We start from the raw sequence: 16,759 nt of genomic DNA, 5'->3' as shown, positions 1-16,759 counted from the left end.
TTTAATACTAGGAGTCTCTCCTCATGTAGCAAACATGTAAACAGAATGCAGAAAGTTTAAACTGTCCCAACTCAATGCAACTTAGTTGCATGCAACAACAAGTTAATTGCAGGGTGTGATAAGGAGCAACTCTCAGGACATTAAATTGCATTTAACCAAGCTGCATGAAAACGTTTCATATGTATCACTGGTCGTAAAACATCAATGTGCAGCTATTTCCCAGAGAGGTTTTTTTTTTTGAGTTCTGCCCTCTTTACCCTTTGTCACTAATTATGAAATCATACCTCAGGCTGAGTAATTGGTATTTGTAAAGCTCTCACAGACAGTGGAGAAGTAGATGACAAACTTGGCAGTCTGCGGTGTAGAAATCTTTTCTATATAAAACTTTTCTATTTTCTAGCTCATTTTAATGATTCACTCTATGGTTACTGATATGTATGTTTTATGCTGAATGTCAAGGCTATTTGCCTTTCCTTGATAACCCCAAAAAACAAACAAAATAAAAACATGGCCACAGTAAATATAATATATGAGTATATATGTACTATATGAGACATATAAAATATTTACCAAAAAACGAATAAAATATGTACAGTGCAGCATCAAACACACACAAAGATCTATTTATTTATTGCTACCTATGTAAATGCGAAAAAAAAAAAACCCATAGCTTTGTAATCTTATCACCATTTTATTGTTCTCCCAATCGTCTGAGTGCACAGACAATGTAGTGTACAAACACGTAGCTATATTGCCTGTGCATTGCATGGTCTATACTGTATGGACACAGTAACCCTTCCTCTCTGGGGAGCATGAACATTGAACTTTCTCTGTGGTCAGCATATGTTTCATACCTTAAATAGGTGGTTGGATTGCACTCAGGCAGAGCTGAGAGTAGGAGATTGCACTGCAGACAGTAGCTTCTTTTCTCCCCACAGAGACTAAAGGAGACTTGAGTGATATATTAAGTGCTGCTGTGACAGCCACTGTGTCTGGGACCTCACAGAGTTCAATTACACCTTGCTCTCCACCCTGAGCAGTTTCTTTTTTTTTTTTTTTTTTGTTCATGCTAAGGTCTACTTTACAATTCAGATGTAATTAAAGTGTGATCATGGTGGAAATATATGTCCTTAACAATTTGATTCATGTCATGTGCAAATTAGTTTATCCCACAGCGTATTTTTGTTAGAAAGAGAACATCACAATTACAAGTCCTAAAGTCAGCACATCCAAGCTCCCAAGGCAGCCTTGAAGAGTGGCTTCTCCATCTCTGCCTTGTTTCGTGTTGGCATGTATATTTTTCACAGACCTTTCCAGAAGGAACACAGTGACTGTAGCCCAATAAATGCATCTCTGAAAAATTGTGGGTATCTCGTCAGTATATGAACAATTGATTAATATATAGATCTAATATAGGGAATATTGATTCTACAGTGTGTATTCTATTTTCTATTCTATTTTCTATTCTATTCTATTTTCTGTTTTCAGAGTTGATTCATGTTAATTCTTTGAGGTTTGTGAGAGCACTTGACTTTCATTTTCTTTCCTTTCAAATGAACTGAAGTAAAGCAATGAAAAGGCTCAAACCCATGAATAATAGACCAAAGTCACGACACACATCATAATGATTAACAGGTGCAGTGGACATTGACTTAATTTCAAAAGTCACACTCTTGATAAAACCTTTGCTTGCATTCAGTCACTATCACTCAACACACAGTATTTGTATTGGCCTCACACTGTCTTTACTCTGGTTTTCATCTCAAGCATTTAAGGACCAGTTTAGCAGGAATTGTGATGCAGTACATGGGCCAGAGGTCTCCACCAGTGAGCAAGAGGAAGGAACCAGAGGAGGAAAAACTACTGCATATAGGGAATGGATTAGAATGACCCTTTGTTTTAAACTGCTGACAGGTCTATAGGAAATCTGTTAACCAACAATTGACCTTCCTTAAAAACAAAACATGAACACACATTATGTTGGTAAGATGTTACTGATAAGGACGACTGCAAATAATTCTAGAACTACGTCAGCTCTAAGGATTGGAGCTTTATCCGCATACAAACCACATTCGTTTTTTGTTTTAAAGTTGTCTGTTCATTCATGTGGCCAGTAATGCAGCTCTTTTTTTTTGCTGAGTTATAAAAATGAGGAATCATACCCCACAGAGAGATGGATAAAGTTGCTTACAGATGGAAGCAAAAATCTGAAGAGTGTCATAGTTTCTCTCTTGTGAAAAATGTTTCATTTCTCCTTTTGGTCTACTCAAATAATGTTTGATGGTCCCCAGTGTCTGTGTAGTTTGCGTTATAAAGCTATAATACATCCCAAGCCAGCGGCTTACTTGCGGATAATTTCATTGACCTTACCTGCTTGCCAGGTGTGGCTTCTTTTGCACTTCATTTGCAGTCCAAAATCTAAAACAAAATTGATGTCTGCTGATTTCAGAACTGGTGTAGGCCACACTGACTGCTTTAAATAGTAAAAACGACAGTTTATAGGTTTTTATGCTAAATCTTACTATAAAAATGTAAATATTTGTTGGCGGACCTCCTGCTGATGCAGGACCATTGAACATCCAGCTAAATCCCTTCTGTATTGGGGTTCCCACTCTGACGTCAGTGTTCAGTGTGCATATGTAGATGTGTGTATGTGGGCGAGAAAGGGCCCATGCAGCCAGTTTGCTGAAGGGAAATCGTTACCCTTTCCCCTAAAGCATTTGCACTTATCCAGAGTGTTCCCCTCCCTTCCTGACAGCAACTCCAAATTAACACGTCTCTCTGATTTACTTATTCTGAAGCTTCAGCCAGCTCGCCTCCTAACATAGAGCAACTACTGTTTATAGTCAGAAGCCTGTGAGGGGGGGCAGAGAGTAGTGAGTGAAGAATGTGAGGTGGATGACTGAGAACAGCGTCCCCACCCCTGCACTGGGTACAGGAGACGCCAGGTTATTTTTGGAAAAAGGGGGTGTAAGGAGTTATTTGAATTTGTTGTTGGACCTCCTGCTCAGCCTGGGTGGAGAAGGGTCGCAGATGTCTTAAAGGTGATGACCTTGTCTTGTGGATTAGGCTGGTGTGTGCCCCCACGTGCCGCCTTTAAAACTGTCACCATTGCAGTAAGTGGAACAGCTGTTAGTGCTTTTTTAAGAGCGACAGGGATGGTAGTGCACTCATAAACAACAAAGAAATGAACCAAAGAGGGAAATTCTGTATCAGTGGTACATGGAAGTGTGATCTTGTATAACTGGTGTGCAGCCAGTTTACCTCACTACCTCCCCATTTTGACCTCTTCCCAGAGTTCCCCAGCAGACTCTTTTGTGTTTGGACTGTCTTTTGTCCTCCTTTGTCTTGCTGAACTTTCCCAAGTGTCATTTCTGACACTTTGCGGTTATTAAACAGGGCCCCATATGTTTATTTTAGGCCAGTGCAGCACAAGATAAACTGTTACTCTGCTTTGTACAACAGGTAGAAGGTTGCGTTATTCTGGTCACGTCCCTCTTGCATGGATCTGTTTTGCTTTTCTCTGTCGAGAAAATCCTTGTTACATCTAAACCTCCAGTTATTCTCAGGAAGCCAGTGTAACATTACCCCAGCTCTAAAGCACTGACAAGCCTACATTAACATACCTCCTCCTCTTCCAGTACAGCACACAGTCAAATATAAACACACTACAGTGCGACTGTCAGTTGCCTCGGATTCTGAAATACTGTGTTTTGTTTTGTTTTTTCCCCACTGTTAAATGCATACTACAGACACTGATATGCTTTGTTAGAACCATACAGTTGGACCCATTGATGCTACTGCTATGCATTACCCTTTCTCCAGCAGATTATATGCTTGACACTGAACAATAAAGACACCTCTGTCTCCACTGAAATGCCTCCATATGATTGAATAGCATGGTTCATCAATTTTTAATGCATATATGTGAAATGGAAGAAGTCAATCTGTGCTCTTTAGCAGTTAAGTATACTGAGGCCACTTCCTTTTGTCCATATACAACATGATGGACATTATTTATTCATATACATACACAAAAAGATCAATATTCATTTTGTAATCTTTTCTCCATCCTGTCATCTCCTCCCCTTCTCTCCGCCCTCTTCTTCACAGTGGAGCCAAAGGTGTATGTGTCTGCTGGCCCCACAGCTCTGCTGGATGGCGGGAACGAGTCGCTGGTGGCCACCTGTATAGCAGAGCGTGGCCGTCCTGCTGCTGAGGTTTTCTGGGAGACGGAGCTGTATGGGCGAAGTGAGAGGGAAAGTCACGATGAGCCCAACAGCACTACCACCGTACATGTGCGCTACATGTGGCCGCCGCAGAGCTATGCCCAGGGGAAGACGCTCACCTGTGTGGTGCGCCATCCAGCTCTGCAAACAGAGTTCCGCATACCCTACACACTAAACGTTCAGTGTAAGTGCTGAATTATAAGACCCCTTAATTCTTGTGATGCTTTTTTCTTAAATCTGAAATGATAAGCCTGGTGATATTCTTTTTTTTTTCTTCTTGTCAACAAATCTCATCATCAATGACTTCATTGTGCTTGGTGTACTTTGCTCCTCGGTTCCAAAACTGTGAAGCCTTTAAAATTTCTACATTAACACATGAAGACAAAACATGAAATTTAGCCAATCTCAGATGTTATGCTCAAATAATTGTAAATGATAATAATAATAATGAAAATAAGCAATTTATCTACACAATAAAACAGTTAGAGTTTTTTGGACTAAGATTCTGGACAAGAAAGGTTTGTTTATCGATTGTACAAAAACAATTAAAGTACGAAGGAGCCACATTGTTGCTCTTAGTACAATGAAAATGGAAAGTTGATTTTAAGTCAGTCCCATGTACACCACCCTGCTGCTGTACGTACTCAACAGTCAACAAAAGTCAGGCAACAAAAGAAGCATATTCATGAGGCTTTTTCAAAATGAAATATTCGGTAGAAATGAATGGGCTTGGTACAGAGAGCCACAGTTATGTTCACGAAGTCATGAGAAGCACAAAAAGACGGTGTTGGTTTTGGTCTTTTCATTGGGCTTATTGACAGAAAACTGCTAACAAATCCCTCAAAAACAAATCAAAATGTACAGAGAGATACAAATCAAATCATTTTTTTGTCTCTGTGGTTTTGTGGTGTAACTTCAGCTGAAATAAATTATTTTGACATCCGATGCTTTGAATTAGGTTAAATATAAGGGCTGATCAGTAAATTGTGTACAGTTGTACAGTTTATTTAAACTGAAATGACATTACATTATATTTTAATTTAATTTCAAATACCCAGTGTTGTTGTCAAAATCAAGCAAAATTAACTTGTTCCTGAAATAACCAAGTTTAATCATAATGATCAGATATAGCAAGATGTACAACAAAATACTGATCATTATTATAGCTCTAATTGTGCAGCCCTTACAGGTACAGTATATCTTATTGATATTAACCCACATTGATAGCTTGATTTATGAATAGCCTGCTCACTGCCTTTCCTTCTTTGCCCATAAAGGGGCCATTTAAGACTCATCTTAATGTTATAATCATTGATGCATACTTCCTTGGCAAGCAGTACTAAGGGTTGCTCTGTGTTTGGACTGTGTGAGTGCAGGCTAATGAAGGTATTTTATGAAATATTGATCAGGCCTCAGCAGGAACACAAGTAGCAGAAGGCTGCTGGGGGCAGCGGATGGAGACACAGAAAAACCAAGGGTAATACAGGAAGAAAGACGCTTTCTAGCTCAATAAATCATGTCAAATGCAGAGGCAAGGGATTTTAAGTGCAAAAGAAGCACAATTTCAACGTTGAACTATGTGAAAAGGGTCAGTGGACACGATGAGCCGAGACATCTTCCTGTGTGCTGTAATGAGTTCCTCATTTGTCCTCCAGGGAAATCAAAATGAACAATTGGATATCTAAGTCAGTGTTTGCCATGTTTTATTACAGTGACATGTGCTGGGCTTCATTTAGGCATCCTCCTGCCTTCCTTTCCCTTTTCCTTTTTTTCTTTGTCATGGTAGGCAGTGGAGTTTATTATGAGCTGCAGTACATCTACTGTCTGAGTGAGTCTGTCATTTTCTAACTTTCCACCAACCCAGGGCCATTTGTTTGTTCTCTTGGCTCGCGTTCACCGGCAGGTCCTGTACCCTGCTATAGTCCTGCACAGCCTTTGTTTTTGTCACCGCTCGCTACTGTGCTTATAATGCAGGCTTTGTTCTTTCTGGGAAAGCTCGTTTGTCATCAGGCTGCCAGGATCACAGTGACTGATTATTAAGTTCTACTCTTTTTAAAAAAAATAAACAAAATATATTTTGGCCAACATCACCCTCACTATTTTAAGAAATCAAGACCAAGCTTTGTGTCTAGGATGAAGTAACACAGCCTAAAGGATTAAATATATTTTAATTTTTTAATTTTTTAATTTTTATTATTTTAAATGCTTATTGCTAAATGCTTATTTTTAATATCATAACCTTTTGTCTTATTTTGTTTTACAGTTGCGCCAATGGTATCAATAAATGGACTTGACAAAAATTGGTATGTGGGACAAGAGAATGTGAAGTTCACCTGTGGTGCCAAAGCTAACCCACCTGCCCGTCACTTCACATGGATCAGGTCAGTGTCCCCAGAATCTGCCTTCAGATAAACCATTCTGGTAGATAATCATCCCATAGCTGCAGCAAAAGCATTATGACCCTAATTCATGACTTGCAATGATGTCAGTATTTTGTGGACATTGCTACATTGTCTCTTATAACACCACCACACAGTGCTTTTGTACTAACCACAAACAAAATACAATGACATACATCCATACTCAGGTGAGAGTAAGCATCAACCTCTATGGCTGAATGCTGAAGCTAATGCACAACTCCCTTAAAAAGCAGTTTCTCTAATAGCGACTCAGAAAAAACCTCACTGTATGGAAGTGAAGCAGAAAACCTCTGACTAATCACTGGAAAGAGAATGTCACATATTTTCCAAGATCTGAATAACTCATTTTCTTTTTCTAATGTATTTCTACACTGCAATTTTGTTTATTATTGCTTTAACTGTAAGATACATTATAAAGGTTTGTGGGATGGTATCTTGGAAGACAACCTTTAGATGCTGTAAAACTCTAACCCTTGTACTCTTTGCTGTTTTACAAAATTGTTAAGCTATGAAACAGCACTATGTAACAGCAATATATGTCCAAAAGGTTTCTTGCAAATGTGGCAGCCTTTGCCGTTCTCTGTAGTATTGGAGTGGAGTCATTCAGGTGCATTCAGACTGTCCTCGTCAAGCATCTAATGTTATATCAAATACTACATAACAGATCAGCTAATAACTGGTCAAGTTACATACACTCTAACTGTATTTAAACTGACATAAATTAAGCAGTGAAGAAGCTCCTGTCTGTAAATTACCTCCAGCATAACTTTGGAGCGTGGACATTGGAGCTGTCGAATGCACTGCTGCACCCATCAGGGAGTATGCCTGCTATAAATAAAAGATTCCGAACAGTTCATGCATCAGAGCAACACCAGTCTATTGGCAGCTCTTTGTCATCATCTTGCTTTGAAAACAAGAAATATGGTCTCATTTGGGCTGACAGTACCAGTGAAGTCTAGACAGCCAAGCTCTTTATTTTCTTTTCTTTTCTTTCTTTCTTTCTCTTTCTGTCCAGCCTTGTGTTTATGTAGACATCTTTTCTCCTCGACTGATGGAAGTGCAGTCAAATTATCACAGTCATGTGATCAGATAATAGTTGCAACAGGCAAACTGAACCAACAGAACAGTGATGTAATTGCAAGTCATGGATAAGTTTTTTTTCCAATGCTTTGCAATGCTACGCTTTGAAAGTATGTCTCTTAAACCTACAGTAATAATGCAATGTATAAAGTTCAAGGTTTTGTGTGGACATTTGTGTATGATGTACTGTATACTGAAATATTTGCAATGTTTCATTGTTGCACAGGTTGGATGGACTGATGCCAGAGGGTGTTGAGATCTCAAACAATAGCTTTGCTTTCACTCGCCCATTGGAGCGCAATGACTCTGGAGTGTATCGCTGTGAAGTGATGAACGACATCGGTCTTCGCAGTCAGAATGTAAACCTCTGGGTACAAGGTACGTTTCGACCTCTTCACTCCGTTTTCTTAAAATGTTAAAGTAGACGTTTTTTTTTCTAACCATCTGCTTACTTACAACAAATTGCCTTTAATAACTGAGAAATACCTTTTGACATTCATCCTGCCTTTCTGATGTAAGATTACCCTCTCAGTACGATCAGCCCTTAGTTCAACAATTCTAGCAGAGCTAAGCCTCTGTATAGATGTCCCTGCCCAGATCCACTTTCACACATTCCTGGCAACAGAGGAGCACAGAGTGCAGATGAAGAGTATCAGTACCAAACATTTCCAGTGTTGTGGTTTTGGCAACATTAGATTTCTCAGATAAGGAAGTGGGTGTTTACCCACTTGGTTCTGCAAAGCATGCACCCATGTAGCCTTTCCCTTTGTTTTGTTTAAGGTCAGGTTTCACAGCAGGACACAATGAATGATGTTCACAGATTTGCAGTACATAGTGTATGTTTATGTGTATATACCCCACAAAATATGTTATTCATTGATATATTGTGCTCTTACAGCAGTACCGTATGAAATGTGATCAAGTGATTTAGTTTAATTCAACACTTAATAGATTAAAACTAATAGCAAGAGAGGGGACTTCCCTAAATCACTGAAAGGGGTGTCCCTGCATTTTGATTTGTTAAATGCTGTTGATTTATTGACATAAATCCTTGTCAGAAAACTTGCAGCAAACTAAACTTCTCCCGTCTGCTTCCTCTGTCTGTCCATGATTTGCTACTTGAGTTCATTATTGTAAAAGTCAGGGCGTGGAACCTGAGAACTCTGCATCTCTTCTTATTTTCATTTCTCCTCTGCTCCTTTTAATCCTTTTCCAAACAAAGCAACTGCTGCTTTTGGACACATACTCCGCTAACACACACAGTCCTTTGGTTTCTCACTGTCAAGAGGAAAGAGCTGGATAAGCCCCAAAAATTGCTGTCAGGCTCCATCTGTGGAGAGGCCTGGTTTGGAGTCCTGCTCCAAACGAAAGCACAGCTGACATCCTGTCCAGGACAGACTTGCACTGAGCAATTATCTTGCTTCTCTTGTCAAATATTACAACTTGGGCATGCGTCCTCTCGCCTCTCTCCCCTGTAGAGATAGCCAGGTTGAGCTCAGTTATATACTCTCCCCCCTCCATGGCTGCTTAGTGTAGCTCTTTCACATTCCCAGTTGTCTCTGTAGCCTTGTGGTTTTTGGCTGCTTGTCTCTCAGATGATCAGCTACATCGTTGCAGATGCTCATAACCTACGTGAGTTTAAAATGTCCCGCTGCAGGGTAGGATTGACGAAGGAGACGATTGCCAGTATACCAGTTCACTGACCTCGATCCTTCTCTGTTATCCTCTCCCATGATTTTACTTTACCCCTGATCCTTCAAGCGCACACACAGTGTATAATTTCAGGTAATTAGATTCTTACTCAGTTACACAAATTGTGGAAATCATTATTGCTCTACGGGAATTCCGGTTTTGATGACTAGTACCTAAAAACCTCCTGGAGATGCAGACCTCTATTAGTGCGAGTCATATTGCTTTGTAGTCAGGCCTTTGATGTGCCTGTGCAGAGATCGACTTGTGGTATCAGGCTGCTCTTAGCCCCAGAGGCTGGAGGTCAGAATGGAGACGCTTATCCTGACCTTGAGCTCCGCACAGCTCTTTTCTCTGCAGCTCTGGCTGCTATCACAAACACCGGCCGCGGGAGGACAAATCAGATGCAGGAACCTCACATCGATCACAGTGCTTCCTTGTCTCACATGACTTCCCCCACAGCAGGATTTAGAAAGAAAGGGGGTAGAGCTAATCGCACTCACTCAGATGCTCATGAACGCATGTCCTCCTACCCCTCTCTGTCTCTCTCTCATGCTCACACACACAATGACATTTAGCACTTAACCTCTTTCTGCTCTTCTCATTTCCCCTTTTTGCTCCACAGCACAGCTTTCAACAGATTCTTTGGTCTCGGGAGAGGCATGTCTCTACGCCGACACTGCACAGTGTTATAAATTAATCTAAAAACCATTCACACTTGCTTTCTCAGTCGTTACAGAACATAAAGTGCCTTCGTTCACCTCTTTAGTTTTATAATTTCTCACTCCATCTGCTGTCCTTCCTCTCTGGTTTAAATCTTTTCATCACATCTTCACTCTGTAGATCCTCCCCCCACCACTGCAGCCCCCAGCACCACTGCAGCCCTCCACCACGACACATCTGGAACCGGTACTGCGGTGGACCAGCAGAGTGCCCTGTTCACCTCCCCGACCCTGGCTTCCTTACCTGACAGCAGCCTGGGTACTATAGTTGGTGGGGCAGTGGGTGGAGTTCTGTTCCTGATCCTCTTGCTGATCCTGGGAGCAGCCTGTTTTATGCGCCAGCGCAGAACCTTCAGGGGCGACTACTACACCAAACAGTACCTGGGACCGTCCGACATGCAGAAGGAGTCTCAGCTGGATGTGCTGCAGCCGCATGAGCTGCAGGAGGTCTACGGGGACAAGACAAGTAAAGGCAGCCAGGAGCTAAAACCCAAACTGGGTGGGGACATCATTTACCCCGACTACACCCCCGAACGCAAAGACAGGGACGACTGGGCTGACAGGGGGGATACCCACAGGGGTCTCAAGGAGGGAAACTACTACCCTGATCACTACAACACCCAAAACATGCACCCCTGTGGGCCTCCCGTGCACAGCCCCATAGTGAACAACGGCTCCCCCTACCTCCCGGAGGACTGCTATGACAATGGTACAGACAGCGACTACGTGTCCCACATGGACGGATCTGTGATCTCACGCAGAGAGTGGTATGTCTGAGGAAAGAAACAACGGAAAAAAAACAGACAAATGACTGACTGAGGATAATTTAACAAGTGACAGATATAAATATCATTAAAGGTTGTGTCATTTCAGTTAAAGGATGAACAAAATGTCTCAGCTCAGTTTCACAATGAGCTCTTTGAACAGTACTGCTCTGCCTTGATTGTAACCACTTAACCTTAAGGACGTGTTTGTAGATTGTATTACACTTTTGTAGCTTTTCAAGGAGCTGCAAATATGCTGGATGGCCTCAGTCATATAATCTGTGTAGGCTTAAAAGGCTTTGGCATACAGTGAAGTTTCAACTGGTGTGAATGAGGTTTTGTATTCTGCTTGTTTGTGTTTGCACCTGTCTTTAAAACAGGTCACTGGTCAGGTGTTCAGACCCTTGTTAGTGAAGTATTTATATCCCTGACTGACTGAGCTTTGCTCCAGTAAAACCTCACAACTTCTGTGGCATTTTGAAAGTGGTCTCTTGTTTGCTTACAGCCTTTTCATACAGGTGATATGTTTATCGTGGCTGCAACAGTATTTAAAGCAAATTATACTGCATGGATTTTTTTAAATACAAAATGTATCATCAAGTTAAAGGGAAAGTCACACGATTAAAAGGGAGAATTACACAAGCAGAGTACCGAGGGAAAAGAAAGATGACTGATACTGCAGCAGTACATTACTAAGAAACACAGCCCCTTGTAATTTTCTTTTTAGGATCTGCTGTCAATTACTCATGAAATATCAAGCCTGTAACCTGACAGAGAGAGAGAGGGGTCACTCTCTATGGAAGTAATTTTACTGCAGCGTCAGTTCAGATTAACAAAACAATCTTATCTTGGTTTGATAAATAATTCTTTGACGGTAGAATTACAACCTTGATCTGACTTCATGCTGCAGGTGATGCAAGTAGTTTTCCACACAACAGCAGGACAGAGTAAAGTTGAGTTAGTTACTGAGGAGCTGGAGGTGTGCAGCCCGTCACGTGCAGCTCTTTTAGATGAAGAGTTCTTGATCCATTAACTTCCTTGCTAACTGCAGAGACAAACATTTTCTGTTTCCTGTAGCTGTTTCACAATAAGGCCCACCCTATGTTACACCAGATGAACGCTTTTAATGTGAAGCAGCAGCAGAGGGATGTTTGGCTTTCATGATGCAGCTATGACACGGTTTAAAGAGAGCAAACAGTGAACAGTAGCTGATGAAATTGCATTGGATGCATGTATTTTTTTTCTGTGAAGTCAAGCTGGACCCAGTGCTGGAATGGTGGACTCACTACCACTGACAAAACCTACTCCGTAGAGAGATAATTACTGAATGTAAACACATTAAATGGCAACTGCTGAAAAAAAGTGTCAGCTATGAATAGTGTCAAAAATAGGGTTTAACTTCTTTGAAAATCTTAGACCACAGACTATAACTTCATTCGAATACACTATTATCGGTATTGAAATGTCTTAATGCAGTCACTTTCTTGCAGTGAAAAAGCACAACTCTTATTACATTTGCCATCAAACATCAAAGAAAACCAACGGGGCCTTGGCCTCCTCAACCTAGCCATGATAACAGGCTGTATCGCCATCATTGCCTTTATCCCTCCCCTCCCCTTTTCCTCAGGTTTCTGTTTGAAGGACTAACACCAATTGGTCATTATAGTTTTTTCTTTTTATATAAACATGGGATCAAAGCAATGTGTTACAAATACCAGATGTGACTATAACAGCTGTCATCATCTGACATTATGTGGCTCCATAAACCACCAACAGTTTTGCTGCTCCTGCTCAACGCTCCACAGTCATGATTCATGATGGTAAATAAGCAAAATACTTATTGAAAAAAACAGAAAGGGAGCAAAACTAAACTGATCCTTCAGCTCTAGTTTGTATGTGTTTGAAGTATGATTATTCAGTTACCTTGGAAACATTGTGAGCGTCTGACATCACTACTGATCACAGAACAGACTATAATGTTTTGGTTTGGCTCCTCAGCAGCTCCTCTGTGGATATACAGCGATCATGGAAACTAGAAACTTAATCCATGAGTGAAAAAAATCAGTTTAAGAACCATCTAGGTTAGAGCTGTCTCTGTAATGGTTCCCCAAGGGATTTATATATTTTTTTTCTTTTCCTACAAACAACAAACCCAGTGACATTAAGTTGAAACAAAAGAGTTGACATCATCAGTGATCTCATCTCTCACTGCTTGATTTGACCTTACACTTTTCCACTTAGTGCTTTTTTTTTTTTTTCATCAGGAATGATACATGGATCAAAGTGGCCTCTGCAAAGCCTCACATGAGAGGGAAACATAGCCTTTTTGGAAAGATCCCCATTTAGTCAATCAGGGTGTTTGTTGCTAGAAGAAGGAACCATATATGTGTATCAGACTGAGATCAGGGCAGGGGGTTGAGTATTTTTTGAGGGCTCCTTCATTCTTATTGGGGTTTTATAGATTGTTGGTGCACATTTTATCTTTCTTTTTTTTAATTTTTTTTTAACCCTTCTCCACCCATGCCAGGGCTTTGGTCGAACGTTTAGATGTCTGAGAATAAACCACTTTAATCACTTACGCTTGCGCTCACTCTCATCGTTGCACGCGCACCAGGCCACCACACATCTGCCGCTGCTGCCCACATTCAAAGAGCACCCCTCACCTCAAACCCTCAGCTTTTTAATTAAATTTCATTTTTCTTCTCATCACACTTGGCAACGAAAGTGCTCGAAGTTGATGATACAGTAAATAGCACATCCATGTCTGCATGCACACGGCTGATTCATAGCTGTCATACTTGTTTCTTATTTGGTAAAGTTGCTCCCAGCAAACTGCTATCTTTGATCTTTTCATCAGGTTTTGCCTCATCTCCAAAGACTGTTTGACAAAAGCAAAATGAGCTGAAGTGATGAATGTTTTTTTTTTGGGGGTTTTTTTTTGTATCCTTTTGGATCAGTTGTGGTCAACTGGTTGCATGTAAATTAAGTTATTCGCCTCCTACTACGCTCATTATTTCTCATCACTAATGTTTATATACATGTACATAATGCTAATAGGTTAGTGTAGGATTAGCTGTTCTCTCTCTCTCTTGCTTTATATGTTGATGTACAGTTTGTTCTGGACCCCCCCCCTACTGAATATTTGGTGCCTTAGAAGGGCTGAGCAATGCACAGAAACTTTAAAAAATGTCAAAGATACTATCATTTAAGAGGAGAGCTGACTGGTCCTTTAATATGTCTTCCATCGTGATATTTAAGATTTGCTGATATAAAAACATCAGAATAGACAAAAGGTTGATTGTCATGCCTTATACACTTTGAAAGGACACGTGTAACAAGTTGGTTACTGAGAAAATTGTAATAAGTATAGTTTCACTGGGAATTGAGGCAAGCCAGATTCATAGAAAATATTATTGTCCTGTAAATATGCTGGCTGTTTTTTTTTTAATTATTATTATTGAAAACAAATCTTATTTTTTGTATGAGGTCTGTACTTTTCACAGAGTATTAGTTTATCTTACGAGCGTCCGAGGAGCTCTTTTCTCGTGGTAACGTAGAGGGCGATCCTGTTTTCACTGCATTTTTCTATTTGTTCTTGAGAGTTTCTGACCAATTATTTTGTATGTTGTATTTGAATGATTGATGTCTCACAGGAATCAGAGATGAAAGTGCGCTAGATTGTATTTTGTTCCTTTGTTTGCAATAAAAGACCACCATTATTGCACTCAAATGTGTCCTGGGATTCTGCTTTCAGAATGGAGGGTTTTTAATTTGGAAGTTCTTTTACTTGCATCAGTTTTTTTAGTTGATAAATGCTGTGTCAATATGGTTTTCTAATTACCTATATTAATCTACAGCTTACTGGGTTCATACAGGGAATGGCTGAAAAAACAAACACACAAAGAATGGTACAATACCCACCCTCCATTCCAGATTGTTAGTTTGGTATTGAGGAGACTGTCTTTCGTTTTCCTCCTTGCTGTTGCTCATGTTTTCAATTTATTTTAAAACATTTCCTCTTACTACATCACTGAATTTTGCAATAATTGCAAAAACTATTTCATGTCACAATGGAGATTTAGACCTTATTCTTGACCTTGGAAACAGTAGGTGTAGCTGTTCTGGAGCTTTTGAGCGTATCATAGAATCTTTCTCAGCAGACAGAGCTGTCACAGGTTTGTAGGTGTTAATATTTCTAAGTCTATTACAGAGCAGCTCCAGAACAGCTACTAAATGGACTATTTGGGGATTTCCAGGGTCAAGAATGAACTTTCAGTTTCAACTTTTAAGCAACAATATGGACGAGAAATACAAAAAAAAAAGGAAACTTGTCCGTGGGCAAACTGAAGAACTTCAACATTATTGCAACAAATGTTACATTATTTTCACAGTCATGATTACAATGGCAGCTACGCACACGATGAGTTTAGAGGTGGTGAAACAATTAATCCATAATTGACAAAATGCTTAACTTAAGGACCACTTACTGGTTTCCTTCCAGAGCTTTCAGCCACATCTCATGACAGTGGCCACTGAAAACAAGCTGACCAAACTTCCATAATTAGATTATTCAATGACAACTGAGCACAAAGCCACAGGATGTGGGCTGACATTTTTTTATTAATATTTATATATAATATATATTAATTTATGTTGCCTTAATTGGATAGCAGCAGAGATACAGGCGGGAAACGTGCGGCTGAGAGAGTGGTCTGACAGGAAACAAAGGTCCGTGGTTGCAGTTGAACTGGGAACGTTGTTACATGGTAAACGTGGTGCAACAACATGAGGTAACTGTTCCATTTATTTCAACCAATACAGATCATTCTTTGTCTATTTGACCCATAATATTAAATTATAGCATTTGTTGATTTTGCTTCTTTTGTTTTTTTATGGGAACGTCTCCTCTGTAGTTCAATATGGACTTATCTTTGTTTTATTTCATGTCCACCACCACCAAAGCCAACTAAACAGAAGAATACATTTTATAATTCCTCCAGATACTATAAAATAATATATAATGATATTACAGTCTGATATAATGTAAAAATCTGAAAGAATACCACAAATTTGGTTGTTTCTGTCTCTTAATTGTGACAATATATATATTATTGTATTGTTTTGTATTTTGGGTTGTGGCACAGACACAACAAGCAAACTAAAGAAGTTACTATGGGACCTGGAAACTTGTAACAGACACTTATTCACTTATTCAGACTAAACTAAATCAATTAATGTGATTAGTTTAGCATTCATCTGCTTTTATAAATGTTTAAAATGACAGAACAACTAACAAAGCTACTAGACAGACAGACAGACAGACAGGCAGACAGGCAGACAGCCAGACTGCTGTTTCTCCCCCACATGAAGTGAAGAAGTGATTTAGGCCACTGACCATCAGTCTCTGTCACCTTCAGCCTCTTCCACTGTCCACACCTGTGATTGTAACTAACTGACCCATTTCACACAACTCTCCATCCTGTCGAACTCAGCACCCTCTTCATCACCGGTTCGCAGAGTGAAGCGATCAAGGCTGCCGGGTCTTTGTCACACCTGCATCGACTGGAAGGTTACTGACCACCCACAACTCCATCCTGCCACACATCTGTCCTCAGAGAGTAGCATGTGTCTCCTTAAATATTGTGAAATTCTCAAACTGAAATTATGCCCTGAAAACATTTACAAAGGAATTTACAATGGCATCCCTAATCCAGGCCCTCCCACTCTAAGTGCCTGTGTTTAATTCCTAGTGTTAACCTGGCTTCAGAGGTGGCACAAACACTATCAATATGTGTTGTTTAGCAAAGGGACAACCGTCCCCTCTGGTCCTGATTAAGAGCAGGAGGAGAAACCAG

The 16,759-nt window shown here is 40.2% G+C and overlaps 1 protein-coding gene across 3 annotated transcripts in view; it reads left to right on the top strand.

Annotated features, from left to right (window-relative positions):
* Positions 1–14,634, top strand: part of nectin3a (nectin cell adhesion molecule 3a) — a 32,020-nt gene extending 17,386 nt beyond the window's left edge. For all 3 annotated transcript variants that reach the window (XM_071496545.1, XM_071496544.1, XM_071496546.1), the window contains exons 3-6: positions 4,114–4,413; positions 6,493–6,610; positions 7,956–8,107; positions 10,262–14,634. In XM_071496545.1, coding sequence (XP_071352646.1) covers positions 4,114–4,413; positions 6,493–6,610; positions 7,956–8,107; positions 10,262–10,917 — 1,226 coding nt within the window. In that variant the 3' untranslated portion in view covers positions 10,918–14,634. The remainder of the gene's footprint in view (positions 1–4,113; positions 4,414–6,492; positions 6,611–7,955; positions 8,108–10,261) is intronic.
* Positions 14,635–16,759: the final 2,125 nt, after the last annotated feature.

This window comes from Trachinotus anak, unplaced genomic scaffold, assembly GCF_046630095.1.
Source record: "Trachinotus anak isolate AG129_WGS33_773 ecotype Australia unplaced genomic scaffold, CSIRO_AGI_Tana_v1 ptg000014l, whole genome shotgun sequence".
Taxonomy (NCBI): Eukaryota; Metazoa; Chordata; class Actinopteri; order Carangiformes; family Carangidae; genus Trachinotus; species Trachinotus anak.
The sequence above is the reverse complement of the archived record's forward strand: the minus strand, read 5'-3'. Positions and strand labels throughout refer to the sequence as shown.